The sequence below is a fragment of the Coccinella septempunctata genome, chromosome 2, assembly GCF_907165205.1.
Source record: "Coccinella septempunctata chromosome 2, icCocSept1.1, whole genome shotgun sequence".
In the NCBI taxonomy this organism is placed as follows: Eukaryota; Metazoa; Arthropoda; class Insecta; order Coleoptera; family Coccinellidae; genus Coccinella; species Coccinella septempunctata.
This window is the reverse complement of record NC_058190.1, coordinates 8,807,090-8,829,605: the sequence shown is the minus strand read 5'-3', so window position 1 is coordinate 8,829,605 and position 22,516 is coordinate 8,807,090. Positions and strand designations below refer to the sequence as shown.

Genomic DNA, 22,516 nt, shown 5'->3' with positions numbered 1-22,516 from the left:
GCGTTCCTGAAGAAGAAGCTCTGAAGTGAAGTTCTTTGAGACTATTGCAGTTTAATGTCGAGTATGAGCTTCCAGATTCTGTTCCAAATTTAACGTTAGCCCTTGGGGTTTACCTTACATTATTAGTTTTTGAGTTTTTCCAAAATTAAGCTTATCCAAAGTTATCTCAGATCTACTATGAGCCAAGCTCGACTATCTTGCTTGGCTATTTAATCTAATGAGCATGGTGTAGCCAGTGGGATCGACTTTGATGAGACTATTTCTCAGTTTGCAGAGAGCAAAGTTAAAAAAAGAAGTTCTGAAAGAAAAGATGCTGATAATTTGTTGAATTTGTGCAAAAAACTGATTTTTTTTATTGAAATATCATATTTAACGTGTTGCCCTTCACACCTCTATTCCCATGTTTCAAACACTTCAAATAAAAACTCGTAATTTTGTTATCAAACAAAAAAGGCTCAACAATGTTATGTAATATTGGGGGGCGACAAGTTGAAATTCCGCCCCGGGTGTCACAAGAGCTTGCTACGCCTCTGCAAGGATGCCTCAGTGGCGGATGATAGCTGTCGTTATGGCTGTGCGACACATGAAACTATCAAGCACATCACCGGGGGATGTCAGAAGTTCGCGGGCACGGAGTACAAAAATAGACATGATGCCGTTGCCAAGATTCTTCACCAAGAATTGGCACTAAAACACCAGCTTCTAAGTTCGAAAAAGGTTCCTTATTACAATTACCATCCGGATGCTGTATTTGAAAATGAACATCACAAGCTCTACTGAGATCGCACGGTTCTCACAGACCGGAAAATAACCCAAAATAGACCAGACCTCATATTGCTCAATAAGGATGAGGACAGAGCACTATTCATCGATGTGGCGATTCCAAATAATAACAATCTTCTAGATAGGCACACTGAAAAAATTTCAAAGTACAGAGATCTCGAGGAGCAAACCAGGAGACAGTGGAAGCTGAAAGATGTCAAGACCATCCCTATTGTCATATCATCTACAGGCCTGATACCGAAGAAACTACAGAAAATTCAGAGGAACACCGTCTGCTTCGACAGGAAGTGCGGGTGGAGCAGGAATCCAACCGGCGGCAGGGAGCCGAGGAGCGACCCGGACCCGACCACCACCACGAGCTCGAAAACCTGGAAAGGGCTCCAACAGAGCTTAATCCTTTTGATATCTGAGATATCTGGGATAAGTGAATTTTCCTCTGGAGAGGAGTGTGAAAGCCGCAAGGCTAAAGCCATAATAATAATTATTATTATTTCCCTAGGGATGTAGGTTGACATCCTGTCGTTGAGGGCAACCAACCTTGTTGAGTAACTTTCACTTACGTTTATTTTGATAAACGTAACTGCTTTGGCAGTGTCAATATAGGTTGCTTACAATACAGGGAGGGGAAAAATTATTTTCTATCCTTGAACAGGAAACTCGTCGATTTCAAAAAGCGAATAACCATTCCCAATTGATTACTTTTTGATAAAAATCTGAACAACCAATTTTCCTTTCATTCGCACCGTTGAGTAGGTAATCAAATACATTCGTTGCACCACAGAGAGTTGAGAAATATCAAATTCAAAAAGGCATCTGACATCTGACAAATTCCTTTTGAAATTGAAAATCGACGGGTACCAGGATTCTCCTTAATGATTCTTCGTACAAGAATTATTGACTAGTTACGTTACTTTTTTGGCACGTTGTATAATAAGTTCATTTAGGCCCGGTACTTTCACGTGCGAATAACTAAATTTATTCGATAGATAAGTCTTATTCTTAGGATAAGTAAAAATGCTGTCTTTTCACTTTCAGATTGTGTTATTCATCGAATAAATCTGTCATAGATCGAATGTCGGTACGTCATTATTGGTTGAATTTTCTAGATTCTTGATATATGGTTATTCTTTGTGCGATTTTCACGAAATTCTAGTTGGAATTATGACAATTTCTACAATGCGGTGTCTTATTTCACATCAAACAGTGAAAAGTAGATACCGTGTTATCATAGAATTGTTATTCGTCAAATAATTTCATCTGAAAGCACCGAAATAAGGTATCCTTCAGATAGGAAATTATTTGACGGATACTTATTGATAGTGAATAAAATTTATTCGAAGGTGAAAGTACCGGGCCTTAGTATAATAGATTCTGAACAGCCTCTATCTGTTTCAGGTTTTCTACCGACGGAGAGCAAAGAAAAATTTGGTTTTTATTGACACTCTTGCAAAAGTAAGTGGTGCAAAATATATTAAACCTGGTGCAAATCATTAGTTCTACATAGAGCATTCGATATTGTATCTTCCAGATTAGTCCTATCTGCGATTTCTAACGCTTTCTATTCGCCCAACACTTCAACGAAAAGTTGCCAGTATACTGCGCCTCCTGACATCGGCCGTATTTTATTTCCGGGGATTCAAAAATCGAGTGCTATACCAAGTTCTAACAGGCAACTGATTAATCGCCTGTGTTTGGGTTCTCATAAAAAGTGTTCAATTTTTGGCGTCCTTAGTGCCTATACACGCATCGGCGAAGTGCAATCCAGGACTGTCAATTTGCGCTGAAACTCCAAAAAACTATAGTGCAGTTGCACTCAAGATCTACGTATCTGCAGTCCTGTCAGTTCAAACTGAAAACTGCAAATTCGCTTCAAATATCTTCCCTAATTGGCATATTCGGCAGAGTTTGCGTTCGAGCTTTGATTTGGACGAAGTATAGTATTGAAACATACCTTGTATAACTGTTTTCTTTTCACACTTTTCTTGGAAGTTATTGGATGAATTATTCGAGTGGTCTGTCCTTGCAAGTTTGATAGACGTGGATGGTCCATTACTAGATTTATCCAGAAGTTGAGTTTCTTCCTTCGAATCATCACTACTTATATCAATCAATTCATTTTCATTCATCTTGGGGATACTTGGATTTGATCTTGTATACATTTCCACCAGTTGATTGTTCATTAAATTGTCATTCTGTAAAAATTCATTAATGAAAATAATTTATGGAAATACATATTCAATCGAATCGAGATTACAATAATTATTGTTGTACAAATAATTTTTTTCATTTCTTTAACGTCTTTTGTTTTTCTCAAGTAATATGATTGATTTTTGTCACAATTTGCGAAAATTACTAAGAATTTGGTACACTTACGGAACGATCTTCTTTTGAATGTTTTTTTTCAGCTTCATCAACCTCTTCTTTACTGGTAGCGTCGTTCTGATCGTCAAGACCACAACTTCTGAGAACAATGGAATATGCTTTTTCAACAGAAGTTCGAAATGCGTTACGTTTTCGCCTTGAATATTCTCTATATGTATTCTGCAGTTCATCTGCCATTAAACCAATGTCAACATATGTTTTGTCGACATTTTCCTCCAAGTACTGAAAACATTTTCAAATTGATATATCACCCTAACTTTTAAATTATGTACAGGGTGGGCAAATTTCGATGTTTTAGCACTACGGCTAAAACTGTGGAGATAGACGAAATCTCGGTCTCTTTTTCTGGAAAAACTAACAAGAGTAGTAGTCATTTGTGGCCACCTTCTTTTGTTTTCGAGTTATAAGCGAAAATTGAAAAATGGCCATTTCGAAATAAATTTATATCTCCGCCAATACTGATGGTAGAACTCTGAAATTAAAACATTATACAGGCACGTTTTTGAGTAGAATCCAGTGGCGTGCTTGCCTTCTTAGCAGGATTTTTAATTACGAAGCTATGACACAAAGTTATACAAAAAGAAAGAGTACTGTACAGCGTACAGCACTCCAAGCGCCTAACCGGGCGCATCGGAAGAATGATATATTAATGGAAATAACAATTCCGAAGGAATTGTCGTTCCAATAGTGTGAGTTAGTCATGAACTATCATAGTAAATCCCAGAGAATTCGAAAAATTCAAGTGCAACTGTAGACCGGTTTCGGGTCTTCGGGATCATTTTCCCTCGTCAGAATCCCTCGAGTGGAGGATGGTGGTCTTATGCGATCTTGGGACGCCGCTTTGAGATATTCTCATCACGATACGCCACCTGTCACGCAAAGACTGAACCAAACCTCACTTTCTCTGCAGACTCCTACAACAGTTCATGGCTCCCAAGTTCAACTACTTTCCGCAGTCATCGAATGTGCAAACATTCATCAAGGACCACGGGCGAATTGAGGGGGGTTCGCTCACTATGTCCGTACTCTGGTACGGAGAATGTAATACAAAAAGAAAGAGTACTGTACAGCGTACAGCACTCCAAGCGACAAAGTTATGTTTTTTTAAATGGGAACATTAGATTTCTGTGCAATTCTTTGAAAGCTTAATTTTTACTGATTTCAAAAATATATAACATCATATGATTTGTATCAATATAAATAATTGAAAATGGTCAAACACCTATTTTCTCAATATTTCTATGGTTTCAACTTTTGACGAGCACAGAAAAATAGAGCTTCCTATAACAAGCGCAGTCTCCTTCCGGTAATGTCATTCTTTCTATGCTTTTTACCAATTTTCGCAAAAAATGAATCTTGGAGAAATTGAGTAAGAAGCATAGAACTGAAAGGACTTATAGAAGAAAACTGTGGTAATCATAAGATGCTATATTTTCTATTCTCATCAAAAGTTGAAACCATAGAAATATTGAGAAAATAGGTTTTTGACCATTTTTCATTATTTATATTGATACAAACCATATGTTGTTATATATTTTTGAAATCAGTAAAAATTAAGCTTTCAAAAAATTGCACAGAAATCTAGTGTTCCTATTTAAAAAAACATAACTTTGGGTCATAGCTTCGTAATTAAAAATCCTGCTAGAAAGGCAAGCACGCCACTGGATTCTACTTAAAAAAGTGCCTGTATAATGTTTTAATTTCAGAGCTCTATCATCAGTATTAGCGGAGATATAAATTTATTTCGAAATGGCCATTTTTCCAATTTTCGCTTATAACTCGAAAACAAAAGAAGGTGACCCAAAATGACTACTACTCTTGTTAGTTTCTCAGAAAAAGAGAACCCGAATGGGGTATCAGATTCTGTCTATCTCCACTGGTTTAAAATCTGTAGTGCTAAAACATCGAAATTTGCCCACCCTGTACAGTAGGGTAGTTTCGTATTTTGTCTTGGCGCCCTAGCTAAAAGAAATAGCGCACAATTATTCTATTATTCTATGGCGTCCTACAGCGCTGCGGCGCACACTTTGGGAACCCCTGAATTACATACATAAAATAAAATATTCCTCGTGTGAAGAGAATACCGCCTGTTTTAGAATGGTATAATCGAAAATTTATATAGGTACTACCCTAAATTTCAAATATGTCCATTGAAAAAAACAAAAAGTGTCAATATAGATATTTTTTCAGCAACCCTAATAGAAAAGACGTGCAATTTAGTGATTCGTGGAAAAGGTGATGGCGTAGATAATAATAATAATAATAATAATGTTTATTCAAAAAATCACACAATGAATAACCAAGGTGTAAGATAGACGTGGCATCACTGAAGCAAATTGCTTGTGCGTGATAAAGCCGTACGAACAAATTCCTTACAAATAGATGTACAACTGATACGCAAAAAAAAAACATAAAATAAACATCGAGAAGAAAAAAAGACCAGAAAGGATGTCACGACAGGCATACTCAGCATCAAAGCCAGGAACCACAGACCCCATCCGAGTCAACCAAACATCGACTTGTAAACCTCCCCATCGCACCCAGGTGACCAGTAACATATCTGTTATGTTTTCTCGGGAGATCGAATGGGGAACTTTGTTATGTGTTATTTTTCTGTAACCATTACGTGTCTGATACGATATTTGGGATGTACCTGTGCTGTATTTAAATTATATCCACATTTTGTAAATTTCATGTACCCGCTCCAAGATATCCACGTAACATATTTGTAACATTGTTCTTTATTTGCCATGTATCATTTTGAGATCATCGACAGAGCATGACACCATAAGCGTTTTAACTACCGTCGAGGGCGCTGTAAAACGTAAACAAATATGGAGGGTTGTGAGAAATGCTATCGATACTGCTGTCGTTTCGATATTTATTTATTATCATTTAGACGTTTTGTCAGTTGAATAGTGGATTACTGAAAGTGAAGTGCAGATATTGAACGTTTGATAAGTTATTTGTGTGTCATAGTAATTTTCCAGTGAAATGGTGATAAACTGAAAAGAAAATGCTATGGATATCGAACTGTAGGTCAATAAATCATTTCTCGTATTTTCATAGCAGTTCTATAAATCATTTGTAGAAATAAATGAATAAATCACATACTTATATTGAAAATTTTTTCTTCAGAAAGATATGAAATATGCATATAGTATTCTTATCATTTTCTTAACGCATAACATGGACAAAATTCTTCTAAAAACTTTTTGACCTAAGCCAAAAGATTAACGAACTGTTGATTATTCTTTTTATGGAATGCAGGAAAGTGCAAAGACCAGAAAAACATGTCCTAAAATCTTTCTTGGAGAACAATAATCATGAAACCAGCAGTTTGCATGATGTAATTTATTCTTTCTAGTTCTATTAACGTGTGCACTAATTTGGTAATCTGAAATTTATGAAAATATATTGTTTTTGAACATTAGTTCATTCGTTCACATACCTCACCGAACTGATATGAGATGATTTTGAATTTTATTCTCAAGAATGATTGATAAACACACACTATTTGAAAAATCAAAATTCGAGTTCATTATTATTGCAATAGTTTATATTAATTTCCATAATTTTTCATCTTTTTGTTGAAAGCGTTTTTAATAACAAATGAAACATAATAAACATAACTCATGAAGGTAATATATATAGATCTCCCATGAAACAAATATTTGCATGATCCATGTTTGAACTATTTATGCTCCTTTCAGAAAGGAGATGTGTTCCTTATTTGAGGCGGACATAGGAGCATAGCTGCTACATAAGCGTTCTGTATTTGTACTCTTAGTGTGATATATCTGTTATAAAACAAGGAGCGCGGGATACATTTCTGCTTCATAACTGTTATGAGATATGGTCACCTGGGCACTCTCTCAGCCACTTCTTCACCTCGGTCCCGAACTTACTGCGACTTCTGATTGTTTTGTAAATGTCTGGAAGTTAACCCCAAATCTTCATACCTAAAAATGTGCCATGCTTCTGTCCGATGGTTTTCGAACATCTAAGAATCAATATTCTAGCATCCCTTCCCCGGGTGTTGTATGAATGACGTATATGTTCCACCAGATAGAGGCTAATAAGCAAGTTGATAGAACTGATAAAATGAGTAAAGTTAGAAATCGTGATGATTGTTTAGTGTCTGAATTATAGTAATATTATGAAAATTTCTAACGGCATGCAGACAGGAATTGAATTCTGAAAAAAGTACCACCGGATTCGAACCTACGACCCCCCGATTACCGGTCAGGTACTCTTCCAACTGAACTACCCAGGCTGACGTGAGGATCCATCTGCATTGTCTGGAAACCACTATCTTCAGAATTCACGTGTTAGTATTATCACTTCCGAACTGTGGCGTTCGAAAGCGATTGGAAATGTTAAAGAGGTGGTGGGGATCAACATTCGCTTTCAAGGTATTATTTAAAATACCTTCAACTGTAGTGCGAAATAGTTGTTTATCTGATGAATACATAAGTAACACATACGGCGAAATAAGTCAACGATTGACTTCATTAGGAATAAAACATCGGCACTGTAAAATAATTGTATCAAGAATACACTCTTGTCCAATAGGTTATATACGAATAATTACAGGAGAAATAAATGCGTTCGAGACACTACTTAACAATGGTCCATTTTATATGAATCGTTACTACATGGTGTTCCCCAGTCATGCACCAGAACCAACACCGATACCTTGTAACAAATGCTTACTATTTGATCATACAACTGAAAATTGCAAAAGTCCACCAAAATGCTCAAAATGTCAGGGAACTCACAAAATGTCCCATTGCAGGTCAACCAATACACCAAAATGTACTGCTTGCAATGCTGAAGACCATTTAGCATGGTCCATAAAATGTCCCAACCATCCGAAGAATGCAATCGAAGGCATCCCAAACGTCAATGTTAAAACTATAAATAAAAAAACCGGAGAAATAGATGATCCTACAAAGAAGATGAACAGAATACACTCCCCATAACGATACACGATGACATAGTAAATACATATTGTCGTAAACTCAACAAACCAAAAAACACCAAAAGAAATGAAATGATTTTATGTGCTTATGTTTGATATGGAGGATCCAGAAGAGCCCTCCCCAACTGAACCTATCAACAGCAAAAATAATAGTCAAGTTCATGTCGGCAATTAAATTTTTGTACAACATAAACAGTTACATCCCAGAAAAACACTTGATCAATCATTTCATAGAACATAACAATATATCATGTACAATGTTTGTTGAGGCGAAAATAAAAAATTCAGACAACTCCAAAAGCTTGGACACCAAATACAAAATACGAGAGGTGGCAGTCTTGTACAGTGTCATCCAGGCATAAAGTGTGAAAAACCCAATTCAACAGCTGTGAACAACCTGTTGAATGAAGTAACCCATTTCTCTGTTCCATTCAAAAATGAAAAATTGCATATTTTCCTTGTATACATTCACCCTGCATCAAAGATAGAAGAAAGTATTTTCATAAGAGCGTCCCCCTGCAAATATGCTATCATAATAGGAGACTTCAACGTGAACAAAGCCAAGAACCAACAGATCAACAACTTTTTGAAAAGCAAACAGTTTACCAAAGCGGAAACTCCACCAACATTTTTGAGCAACGAGAACGAGGATAGTACACCTGATTTAATATTCTATGAGGATACTATAAAACAGAATATTAAGCAAATTGAATTAACCCCCGATTTGGGCTCAAATCACCTAGCAATGGTTGTGGAAGTAGACCTGACTGTGAAACCAACAGAAGAACAGAAGAAGATTATACCTAATTACAGCCAAGTAAACAAGGAAATGGAAGCTTTCATCGAAGTCAACAAAAATGATCTTATAAATGAAGAATATATAGAAAAATTCAATAATGCCTTATCTGAAAGTATAAAAAAACACACACTCATGATGTCGAGACATCCATTCATTCACGAACTTCCTCCATATATCATTAGAATGATCAAATATAAAAGAAAAATGTACAGGGAATATCGAAAAAGTGGAGACCCTAATTTCAAAAAAAATCTGAATGATTACAACAGAAACATTTACGAAATGATACAACAATATAAGACGTAACATAACTGGATAACTGTTTGTAATAAGATCAACGATTCCAAAGGTAAAATGTTTTTCTAAAGGTGCATTTATACCAAACGAGCATTGTTTTCGAATATTTCAAAACGTTTTGAAATGTTTTGAAATGTTTTCAAACGTTCGAAAACTCAGAATGGGAGGTGTTCACACAGCCCGCGCCTGTCCGAACGAGCAGTTGTTCTTGATAATTCAACGAGGTCTCTCTAAAGTGCACCGACATGGCGCCCTCATGATCTAAAATTGCAATTTCTACTGAATCTATAATAATTAGAGTCTCTGATAGTAATACTTTCTCAAATGAAAGAACTTCGCCAAAGGAGGAGACGGACAACCTGGGTGAATTCTTTTCTGAAAGGAAGAAATTATAACCAGCTGCTAGATGACTTGAGAGCGGACGAAACTGAACTTTTTAGAAATTTCTGCCGCATGTCATTATCGGACTTCAATATATTACTGGCCAAAATTTAGGAAAAAGTGTCAAGAAAGGCACCAATTATCGAAAGAGCATTCCAGCGTCGGTTAGACTGGCACTAACACTTCGATTTCTGGCTACAGGAGATTCATGTAGTGTTATGTACCTTTACCGAATTTCAAAACCATCAATATCGAAAATTATTACCGTCTGTCTGTGAAGCCATCGTAAATGGACTCCATTTCAAATGAATTGATTAATTATGAAATAACGATTCAAGAGATCTCACCAAAATTCAAAATAAATCAAATACCCAGACCCAATAACTTATCACGGTCCACCGGTGATTTCGATGATATAACGCCAGATGTGCAAGGAAATCCGAATCCCTTTGATTATTCGTCGGTTTACAGACATGAGACGGAACGGGATCGAGCTCTTTAAAACGTTTTGAAACAGGCTTCGTAAACTGTATTCGGCGTCGATGAGTGTTTACACCGCCTGTGCATATTGCGTGCATTGTTCGCAAGCAGTGCATTAACTGCATTATAATGAAACACTACTTTAAGGTAAGCGCACATACAACGGCATCGGACGGACGGCATGGAAGGGACGGCACGGCAGCGGCGGAATTTTTATGAAGGTATCGCACATATAACATCGGAATCGCCGGACTCCGGAGGAATAGATTAGTTGCGGTGAGGAACCAGCGTTCGTTCTGGAGGAAGAAGAGTTTCAAAAGCGAAGGAATCGTAGGCGAATGTGGATACATGACATATGTAAAAAAGGAAGGATTTTGGAGAATATGTTCATTTATTTCCGGACTTGAAAAAAAAATGGTTGCTATAATTTCTGTCACTTGAATTGTACAGGGTGGGCAAATTTCGATGTTTTTGCACTACAGCTTTTAAACCAGAGGAGATAGACAAAATCTGATACCCCATTCTCGTTCTCTTTTTCTGAGAAACTTACAATAGTTACTAGTGATTTTTAGCCACTTTTTTTTGTTTTTGAGTTATAAGCAAAAATTGGAAAAATGGCGATATCGAAATAAATTTATATCTCCGCTAATACTGATGATAGAGCTCTGAAATCGAAACATTATACAGGCACTTTTTTACGTAGAATCCAGTGGCGTGCTCGCCTTTTTAGCAGGATTTTTAATTACGAAGCTATGATCCAAAGTTTTGTTTTTTTAAATGGGAACACTAGTTTTCTGTGCAATTTTTTGAAAGCTTAATTTTTACTGATTTCAAAAATATATAACATCTTATGGTTTGTATCAATATAAATAATAGAAAATGGTCAAAAACCTTTTTTCTCAATATTTCTATGGTTTTAAATTTAGACGAGCACAGAAAAATAGAGTTTCCTATAACAAAAGCCGTCTCCTTCCAGCAATGTCATTCTTTCTATGCAGTTTACCAATTTTCACAAAATTTGAATCAGATATATTTAATAAATTTTCATAATAATGAAAAGACTTAAAGAAGGAGACAGTGGTAATCATACGATGCTATATGTTTCTGTGCTCATCAAAAGTTGAAACCATAGAAATATTGAGAAAAAAGGTTTTTGACCATTTTTTATCATTTATATTGATACAAACCATATGATGTTATATATTTTTGAAATCAGTAAAAATTAAGCTTTCCAAAAATTGCACAGAAAACTAGGGTTCCCATTTAAAAAACCATACTTTGGATCATAGCTTCGTAATTAAAATTCCTGCTAAAAAGGCGAGCACGCCACTGGATTCTACGTAAAAAAGTGCCTGTATAATGTTTCGATTTCAGAGCTCTATCATCAGTATAAGCGGAGATATAAATTTATTTCGATATCGCCATTTTTCCAATTTTTGCTTATAACTCGAAAACAAAAGAAAGTGGCCAAAAATCACTACTACTATTGTAAGTTTCTCGGAAAAAGAGAACGAGAATGGGGTATCAGATTTTGTCTATTTCCTCTGGTTTACTTTTAAACGGGTAATTTCGATGTTTTAGCAGCTTTCTGTAGTGCTAAAACATCGAAATTTGCCCACCCTGTACAATTCATTATAATTTTGTACGCGCAGTATTAAGTTCTCCTGAAAACTCATGCTTTTGCCGTGAATTCGTATTTCGTATGACTACCCGTACAAGCCGCTGCATGTAGAGACTTGTAAAATGACGCAGATGCCGCGGCAATCTCCGATTGGTATCGCACATATGTCGGGATCGGCCGGCACAGCACGCATCGGTCGGAATTTAATTCTCGTTCCTCAATTCCGTCGGATGCGATGCGATGCGATGCCTGCCGTCCGCCCATATGTGCGTTGCTCCATTCAGTTCCATTGAAAGTAATTTATTCCGATCCATGCCGTCCGTCCGATGCCGTTGTATGTGCGCTTGCCTTTACTGGCATGTGGCGAAATGAGCTCGAGCTCTCTGAAACGTTCGAAAACAGGGTTTGCGAACTCTGTTCGGCGCCGATGACTGTTTACAACGCCCGTACTACTGTTTGCAAACAGTGTTCGCGAATAATGCTCGTTTGGTGTAAATGCGCCTTAAGAAGTTAACAAATTGTCCAGATACAAACAGTCACGACAAATTCCCACGACGTTGGGAAAAGCTAAGTCTGCTACGTTATGCTTGGATATCAAAAATGCTTTTGACAGTATGTGGCACAGAGGACTTTCATATAAGCTGAATGAAACAAATTGCCCATACTACCTAATAACGCTATGTCAGCAATTTCTAGAAAACAGAAAACTAACAGTTAACGTAAATAATGCTGTTTCTAATCACTTCAGTCCAGAGCAGGGCACGGCTCAAGGATCTCCACTATCAACTCCAATATATAAATTTTACTGTTACGATATGTACATCAACCCATCTAGGAAACAATATGTACTACAATTTGCTGACGACACAACACTGATAGTACATGAAAAATCATTGCAAAGTTGCATACAAGCACAAGTAAATACCGTCACACTATGCTTGGAGGTTGAAACCAAAACCAACTAAGTCTCAGTTTATCATGTTTGATCACATAATCAACCCAAATTCACTAACTATTAATATCAATGGAGTTAACATAAGACCTTCGCCGACTATAAAATATTTGGGTGTTCAAATAGACAATAGATACAATTTTAATGCCCACACAAAGATGATAAAGAAAAAGACTATCTCAAAGAGCCACATATTTTGCTAAATTGACATATAAGAAACAAGGAATCAACATCTACAATACAGCAAAAATATATAAGACCATTTGTAGGCCATTGATTCAATATGCACACCCAATATTCGCAAATTGCAAATCCAGAGCAATAAAAAATCTGCAAGAGCAGAGACAACAGCCCTAAGAAAGATAAGACGAATGCGACACCCAAACAATATTCTCCATAATTCACCGAATCAACTCTAATACAGGAATTGAACCAATAAATGAAAGAATCAAGAGACTCAATATGAAGTTTCATTCTAAACAGATAGAACAGCATGATATAATTATACAATACCACGATGATGGAACGAATAGGACTAAAAGAAAACATCCAACACAGACTCTCCTGAAAATGTTGAATACCAACTAAATAATTTTGTACGATATTGTATTGTATTTTATATTAAAAAAATGATAAATAAAACTGTAAATTTAAAAGGCTGAAGGACCCTAAGTCGATGGCCATTTGTTTAAAGACAATAAAGAACTGTTATATATAAGTAACAGGAAGTGCTGTAGATCCTTTCACAAGTTAGAAGAGATAGAGTGAAATTATTGAAAATTTATTGACAGGCACCACCTAATTTTATGTGAGCTACGACAATGCGCGCTCAATGACATTGACATGTGACGTAGATGGAAGCAAAACCCGAGTATTTCTGATCCCCTATTGCGCCTCCTCTGCTTTTCTATATCTTCTTGGTCTGAACGACTTCACTTCTATATCACGCTATAGAAAATTATTTTCAAATGTACATTATGATAAAAGAGAGGTCTGAAAAACCCTTTAAATGAAGTTTTACATGACATAATATGTTTGTATGAAAAAAAAACATCAATGATCTCACAATAGATAGGTACACCAATAATGTCACAGTGAATTTTTTATCAAGTAGGGCGATTAAAAATTAAAATTGATCTACTTCCCCAGAAATTCAATGAATCTTAAGAAAATAAATGTTCCAAACTCACTATATATTTTTTCTAATAAACAGGCAGAAAGATCATTTGATTTTGTATCAATAAAATTGATTTCTCTCTCTCTGTTTCTTAGGCTAAGGTTTGTGTGTGAGTAAACACACAAAATATATATATATATATATATATATATATAGATTGTATAATAGATATCTACTGTATAATAGATGAAGATATATGACGTGAACCGAGTGAACTGCAGTCATCTCTGAAACGTCAGCAAATTAATATGAAAAAAATGTTAGTTTCCTACGCTGATAATTCTGCGCATAAACTAAAGTGATTTTGTAGCTTAGACTAAGTAAATCTAAGATTCTGCGCTTGTGCGTGAAATTGATATGTCAAATAATCAAAATTTGTTTGATCATTTTATTATAAGTTTTCGTTGTGGAACAATATTGTTGTGTACCTAAAAAAACAGCAGCGAGAAAAACTGAAAGCAGAGAGGCAAAATTGTCTGTTTTTATGGTTCTTTATAGTGGGAATAGGTATTGGGAATTCGAAGAATAAATCCTTTCTGATCACGTACGATGTCGTACCCAAGAAGAGGTATGGATTACTCTCATTTCTCATGAAGTGCCTAAAGCTTTTTCTAATATGAGGTATTTTAGCTCATAAATGATGGATAATTTTCATTTCTCTGATTTTTTTGTTTGTCAATAATATATTTCATTGTTTGTATAAAATCAGAGTATTATTTGTTGCATAGTTTTCTTTGAATCTCCAAATGAAATTAAAATTACCTGATCAGAGTGTATAAGGGCGCCTTGACAAACCGAGATTAATTTGCTGACGTTTAAGAGATGGCACTGATATTCGTAACAAAAGTTTATGCGAGGTTTCCCCATCTGTAGTTTTTATCTATGGTGCATTCATTCACATAATATGTAGTATTCTCATGAGATTACCAGAATCCTAATGACATGTGGCAAACTTGGCTGTTCCTGATAATGCAAAATTCTAGCGAAGCGAAGTATGTACAACTTCCTTGAAGATTCTTCAAAATTGGCTTGGATTTTTTTTATTCATTTTGTACCACTGGAGATATCAATAAGTCTGAAACACTATGTCAAGATAATGATTACAACAGTTCACTCTCAACAAATTGTCAACATCATTGGTTACAATTAGGCTAACAATGTGTATCTTAGAAGTAGTAAATGCTTCCCTGCCCTATGGTAATCAATGATTTGGAAAATTCATCAGAGTGCCCTAGTCTCTAAATATTTGCAAGACATTCGAATGGATGAACCTGCAACAGATACGTCAGAGGTTTTGTTTGGGTCCCCGAAATGAAAGAAAATTTTGATTTTTATTTTCTCCACGAATTTGAATTTTTTCAAATGATTCACATCCAGATTTCTTATTCACAAGCCTGAGGAAGGAAATAAATTTCCCGAAACATTGCGCTGCTGAATAAATTGTACATTAATAGTTCCTTGTGACTGAAACCTTCACCTATTCTGATTGATATTAAAAACGATAAGTGCTTTTATTATTTGCAAGACTTTCATCAAATCAACATAGTTACTTAGAATAATATTAACGAAAGCGAATTTTCAAAACTCCTGATGAAGAGACTAATACATTTCTGGATGCTTGAGCTCAAAGTAAAAAAAGCGGAGCTGAAAGTCCCTTTACTCAAGTATATCTAAGAAGCTGTAATACTTCTATTATTTATATGTGACAAATGTTTATAATTTCATCACCAAGACATTCCATTTTCTTTGTAACATACATTGGACAGTAAATATGGGCGAACTTGTTTACAATCTACTCACCTTCTGCACCCTTGAAATCAATTTAGGGTCAAATTTTCTTTGCCTTTTGAATTCTGTTCTCTCCTGAAATGATACTATATTAAGCTTTTCAGGGTTTCTTTGATGAATCACAAACATTCCAAGTCATCAGAAAATGAAAAATCTCCTTTGAGCTTGGATACCATGGGTATAAATTATGTACATTATTTGTTTGAAACAATTTGCTCCATGGTAGTTAATATCCTCTCTTCAGTTAATCAATTCGTTCTTTTGAATAGATTTTGGTACAAACATTTGAAAATTACATAGATACCTATATATTGCATTCACATTTATTTTAGCAGTCGGTTGGCCATGAAATAATTTTCTCAGTAGCCAGTAGCTACTGAAAAATTTATCGACTTGTTAGCTTTCATCACATCATGTCTTACTTTCAATAAAAAATATCAGATCAAATTATCCACTTTGTGCAAAAAATTTAGTGTCCTTCAGATAGACAAAATCGTGTTTCCTTAGAAACAGAAAATAAAAATTAAAACTTAATAGCAGAGTTCCAGAATTGCATCTCGAAGAAAAGTGGGCGAGCAATTTTTCAGGTTACTTTCCTCTGATCGTAATTAGGGAACAGTATTGAAAAGAAGCGATTCTGGAACAAACCAAATATTGGTGCGCTTCGAAGTCTACATATATCATACCCCCATGATACCAAATTGCTAGAATCTTCGAAATCATGGATTTTATTTTGAAAACGTTAACTTTTTTGATATTTCGTTTCATGTTTTTGTTTGTTGTTAGGAAACTATTTTTCCCACTTATTTGCTCCCAACCAGAATCAACATAGAAGTATTTCAACGATTTAAAAATTTTTGAAATTGAGTTAGGTTCTCAAACTGGGAGAAAAAATTCGAAAAACTTTCAGATAAAGTCAAACATAGGTACCTACCTACTCTATTACAATATTAATAGAAAAGTAAATTAAATTAAAATTTATTGCTCCCTTCATCGTTGGTTACAAACGCTTGAATATAATTCAAAAGGATTCATTGGTACAGTTCAGATGATATGTTTAATATTTGCACATCTCATTATATTCACCAGAATACACAAAACAAAAAATGTTTTCTTTCGTTGACATTTCTGCTATTCATTTCGTATTGTACTGAATAAATAAGAAACGAATTGACCGAAATCTCATAATTTCAAGTACTGTTATCAACGATATCATAATATTCAAATTTTGAATTTTACGTGCCCCTGTATATAACTCTTGCCACAGGCTATCACTTTTGGGCGGTGCTGTTTATATTTCCTGACAAATGGCGGCCTTCAATTTTAGCAAAGATATTACACACCAAGATAGAGCATAGTGAGAGAGAAAACGTCCTCGAAATAAGATATGTTTATATTTTGATCAAAACCAAAACAATAAACCACATGCAGCGATTTGTTGAAAGACTCGTGTTTTCCGAAGTAATCCGAATGTTGAGCAAAACCAAAACAATAAACCACATGCAACGATTGGTTGAAAGAATCGTTTTTTCCGAAGCTATCCGAATGATGCCAAATTGGAATGGTCGACATGTTTACATATTTTTAAATCTAAATAAACTAATAAACGGACGTTGTTAGTAGGCGATTTATGTGAGAATGGTAGCAACTGCAAAAAAGGTGAATTTCTGTGTGGTTTGCAAAAAATCGGCAGTAAAGGCAGTGGGAAATCCGTGCACTGGTAATAAGATGTCTAAAACTCTGGTCTATTCACTGATTCGATTTTGTTTTTAATTTCGTGGGGATATGGGATCAGTTTCGTTTTTCCCACTGTAGGTAGCGCTGTTTAGAATTTGACAGAACATTGTCAATGGATATTTGAAAATAATTTGAATTCTTTCCTACGACTTACGAATATGTTGTATTTATAAGCGATTATTGTGTGTGTGAAAATGTATTAGTTTCGAGAAAGGGGTGTAGAACATTCATTTATTCAACATGTCTTTGAGTAAGTTCAGTTTTCTGTATGGAGAATCAAGAACCATAGCTAAGAATTCGGTGTTTTTGGAATTTGAGGCAGAACCAAATCAGATGAACGAACATTCGGGACGGATATTGCTGAGTTTTACGGTAACCCCAGCAACAGTGGCGGCGGAAGGCGTAGGCGACGTGGGCGACGGCCTACGGCCTCGCGGCTTGAGGGGCCTCGCGGGCCGAGGAGCCCCTCGCATCAGGTTTATGCAATGAAAACAGTGAATGTGTCTAAATCTGAGGGTTGTGGGTATATCCAGAAAATTGTTCTGACATTTCAAGGTCCACCAACATGTTTGGTATGAGACATATTCCTGTAGCAATCTAAACAAGTTAATTTAAAAGTTCCTTTACTTTACAACATTTGCGTACATTTTCAAACAGTATCAAAAAATATTGATTAGAGTCGAAGAGTTGATTAAGGAGAACCGTTTTGATCTTCAAAATTACTTAAGAAAGGAAGGAGTAGCCAAAAGGATAAGAATGTTCTGTCATGAAAACAGCGATTAACATATACATTCACTCGAGAAACTCTATGAAATAGACCGACTTTTTAAAAAGCGCCTAGTGTAGAGGTACCGAGCAAAGATTATAAGTTTTGGTACCGAGTTATTGCCGGGCTAGGGCCTTCACTACGAGTCGGTGGTCTGTTGGTTTTTATCAGCGCATCAAAGGTCTCTACACGCGACAACTTCGCTCTGCATGAATTGCGCTTGGTTTTAGGTACTGCGAAATTTCGCTCGAAGCGAATAATTTTCGCCCGAGTGACTTAACTGTGGACGCTTACTTGATCCACTACACCGCTTGAGCTTGACGTCCAACAGCGGGTTTCACAAGACTTTAATTGGGTTATCAACAATTTGACATTAACTCAATTTTTAGAATGAATCCATGAAACCATGAAATTTTTTCATGCTTAAATGGAGATGTTAAAAAAAAAGCCATTGAGACTCACTAAATTGACTACACCTAGTCAAAATGAGGTGTAGATAAACTACACCTACTCTACACTGGTGTAAATCCAATCAGCAAACGAATAATAAAATCGAGTGTAGAAAAGTGCTATACTTTTTATGCAAACGAAAGGACCTATACTGAATGCACATAACTGAATAAGGCTTAGTTCAGATGATAGCGCGTAAACGCGCGATCCACAAACCGCGCGACTAAAGATACAGAGGAGTCAAATATAAATGTTCATATGCGTATAGACTCCTCTGTATCTTTAGAAGTCCGTTTTCTGGTTCGAATCATCTGAACTAAGCCTTAAGATACGCGCGATGTCGCGCGACCATATGAACATTTGTATATGACTCCTCTGTATCTTTAGTCGCGCGGTTTGTGGATCGCGCGTTTACGCACTATCATCTGAACTAAGCCTACTAAATACACTGAGGCCTAGTTCAAAGGATCGCGCGACTCCGGCAACCGTTTACGGGTAATTAATTACGCGCGACTATGTAAACGGTTGACCGAGTTCAACACAATCTTGCACTGTATATGGATCCAATCACAGGTTGTTGCGCGTTCATTTGAACTAGTCCTTAGTAGTTATTTTGAAATTTTTTAACAAAGCATGATTTGCATCTCAGGTGGGCCATGACTTGATAATTAATTAGTTCAGTTAAGTGAGTTAGGCTGAAAGTAAAAAATTCTATATTTCTTAAATTTCATTTTTTATTATCAGTCGCTTTCTCATGAAAACGTCCTCTGGCGTCACCAGAGGGCCTCGCAAAATGTATCTTGCCCACATCAAATTAAGGTCTTGCGCCGTCACTGCCCAGCAATATTTCAAAGAAACTGTATTGGATATACGTAATGTGAATTGTGGGCATGTATTGAGAAACAGAAATACATAAATTTATTCTACTCTGTTCTTCAAATATGAATGTATTTTTCATGAGTAGATATAGTGTAAATTACCTTTCCGTCAACTGAATATATTGGATATTTGACCAATCAACTGTGTTTTATTAAAATCATAGTGAATTGCCCCCTTCACGAATTCAGTCAGTATTAAGTTTTCAGTCATTTAATAGAACATTCAATCACTTAAATTCTAAGTATAATTTTGATAAAGATGCATTAACTATTTTGCGAATTGTCTGACTCTTACTTAATTTCGTAACCTCCCTATTTACCTATTGATTCATGTCATTGAAGGGTAATGTTTTTCTGGATGGAGTTGTATTATTATTAAAAATTGTTCATATAGGATTTTGTTCATTTTTTCTATAGGAATATTTCTTCTATTCCTGTTCGACTACAGAAGCAAATAATGAACTATTGTAATTAATTTCTAAATCAAACATAGAACACATAATTTAATAATATTACATATTATTTACTACTGAAGTAATAGCTATCAACATGATCGAATCTGTATTTTTGGTATTATTGAAAAAATAAATTTTTTCTCACATCATTATTTGGTTTAGCAATTCTTTTAATTGGAATCTACCTTTATCAAAAAATTTCCCTTGACACAATAAGCGAACGGCCTAGTGTGAAACCTGAAATACTTCGATATATGGCAATATTATGGACCATACTAAACAAAAAATTTTTTTTTTAGAAACGCCAATCTGAGTTCCGGAGTTTTTTCAAGTAATATGAATTTTGAATAGTCAACAATAATTTGTGAGAATATTTCGTTTTCACACTCGTAAAAACTTAAGAGATATATCGGAAAAACTTCGTGCCTCAGATTGGCGAATTGATATCCCAAGATTGAATATGGGCGGTCTGCAAGCAGTAAAATAATTTTTTTTACGGAATATCACAACCATTTGTGCGAAAATTTCCTTAAAACTTCGGAGTTATATCGAAAAAAAATCGTGCCTCAGGTCATTTCAGTTCAATTCAAGGAGAAATTATATAAAACAATTTTATTTCTCAAACGAATTGATGGAATTATCGAATTCATATATACCCATCATTAATATTCTTCACACCGCTATAATCAAAGATATTACATATTATTATTTACAATTTTTCAACTACGCCACTGGTTTCTGTTTACTATTGCCGCGTTTGTTTGTAAACATTCAGTGTTTATTATGAGGACACAACATTCCATGCTTCCAGTATAGGGATGCTCCATTTTGGTGTTTAATATCTTCGAATTTTAACCAGTTCGCGCAGATTGAAGCTCAATCTCCCCCCTTCTATATCTCTGTTTAAAACCAAAAAATATTTTGACAGGCGTCATAACCCCACATTTTCGTACTATACAGCAGTGGCGGCTCGTGGGCCTAAGAGGCAGGGGTTCACAAAATTAAAAAATCCAATGATTTTATTGAATGAGAAAGGTTCACGAATTTACATAATTGTTCACCATTCTGTACAGTGTTTGAAAATGAAATCCATTCTTCTTTCCTTCTTTGCAGCGAACTTATCTATAACCACATCGTTAAAATTTTCAATAATTTTTTTTTCTATAGATAGCATCGCTAGTGCCGTAAGTCTTTCTTCATTCATCGAACTTCTTGAAAAGGTCTTAATTCTCTTCAATGTTGAAAAACTTCTTTCTACTTCAGCTGTCGTCATCGGAATTGCCACAAGTATTTGGAGAAGGGAAAAAGTGGCAGAATATATCAGTTATAGGTTATTTTTAATGATAAGTTTCAACAAATTGAGAGCACCGCTAAGATTCCTGAAATCAGGTCTTCTGTAAATAATCTCTAATTCGGTTTTCAACCTAATTTTATCAAAAAATGGATATGCGTCCACTGTTGTATCTAAATGCTGCATTGGAAAACGGTTTTCATACTGTTCAAATTTGTCTGCGCAAAAAAGTAATGCCGTTCAGATTTTCGTCTACCATTTTTTTTAATGTGGAGTTTTTCTTCATAACTCAATGAATTAAAATTTTGTTTTAAAAATTCCACAGCAAATTTTGTTGCATTCATAATGCAAACAATGAACGTATAATTTCTACTTCACCTAATGAATTACGTCGCGTGTCGAGGGATAAATAGTCCGAACGTGATCTCCATAGATTTCACCGTTTGTGCACAGCGAAGTTGTGCTCCTGCTTCAGTTAAAACGGCGTACATCCCCCTCCGCCCGCTCATAAAAATTGTCTAGCAATTCGTCGTAAACCCCTCCTACTCGTTCGCACGTGCGACCGACGTATGTGGACGGCAAGAGTAGAGAAAAGCACTGCTAAGTCTTCGTCGATGGGTCATGTTCGTATTATTCATAAATAGATACTATAGGTACGAAATAATATTGTAACTTGAGAACGGTAATTTATTGGTTAGTTAAGAGAGGAAATTTGATTTTACGTTACTTTGTTTGGGGGTTCACGTGCTCATGTGCTCTCATGGCAGAGCCGCCATTGCTATACAGAGTACTATAGTACTATAGAGTGAAATGTGTCAAATTTCCATGGCCAACCGACTGCTAAAATAAAAGTGAATGGAGTATAGTAATACTATCAGTATATTGCCTAAGAGTAGTAGTAATAATATTATGATAAATGAAGAAACAACCCAAACAAAGGTTTAAAACATCTCAGGCAAGTAAGCATAAAAATACTAGCCTTCTTGTTGAATTGGATATAAATTTGTGAAACTGAATACCAAATTATATTCAAATAAACATATTTACCACTCACCAGAAAGTACACTTCTTGATATACAATAACAACTATCAACCTATGCTATCAACGAAGTTAACAATTTTGAATTTTGACGCGATCACAGAAGTCAGACTGAGAAAAGGGGGTTAACTCATTTGTTGCTGTTCGGTCAAAGATTAACATCAATTTCGTTCACAGAAAAGTTTCAAATGAAGTATAGATTTTTCTTTTTCTTTATTTACGTCCCTAATCTGTATTAGTTTAATTCATTATAAAA

General features: G+C 35.5%; 1 protein-coding gene and 2 long non-coding RNA genes across 4 annotated transcripts in view; 1 reads left to right on the top strand and 2 right to left on the bottom strand.

The window, feature by feature from the left end:
- LOC123307730 (nuclear valosin-containing protein-like) overlaps nucleotides 1-22,516 on the bottom strand; it is a 59,432-nt gene that overhangs the window by 30,400 nt on the left and 6,516 nt on the right. Inside the window, exons 1-3 of one of the 2 annotated variants that reach the window (XM_044890151.1) lie at nucleotides 14,784-14,915; nucleotides 3,157-3,387; nucleotides 2,735-2,975 (exon numbers count right to left, since the gene is read on the bottom strand). In XM_044890151.1, the coding sequence (XP_044746086.1) occupies nucleotides 2,735-2,975; nucleotides 3,157-3,342 (427 nt within the window). In that variant the 5' untranslated portion in view covers nucleotides 3,343-3,387; nucleotides 14,784-14,915. Of the gene's footprint in view, nucleotides 1-2,734; nucleotides 2,976-3,156; nucleotides 3,388-14,783; nucleotides 14,916-22,516 lie in introns of those variants that run through there. The other variant, XM_044890150.1, reaches the window with a different exon arrangement.
- On the top strand, nucleotides 6,842-21,070 carry LOC123307732. Its single transcript, XR_006537003.1, has 3 exons — nucleotides 6,842-6,852; nucleotides 8,657-8,659; nucleotides 20,891-21,070. It is a non-coding gene; the product is annotated as an uncharacterized LOC123307732 (long non-coding RNA).
- LOC123307731 lies at nucleotides 14,802-22,308 on the bottom strand. The gene is made up of 3 exons (XR_006537002.1): nucleotides 22,276-22,308; nucleotides 15,657-15,719; nucleotides 14,802-14,939 (listed from the first exon to the last, which is right to left on the bottom strand). It is a non-coding gene; the product is annotated as an uncharacterized LOC123307731 (long non-coding RNA).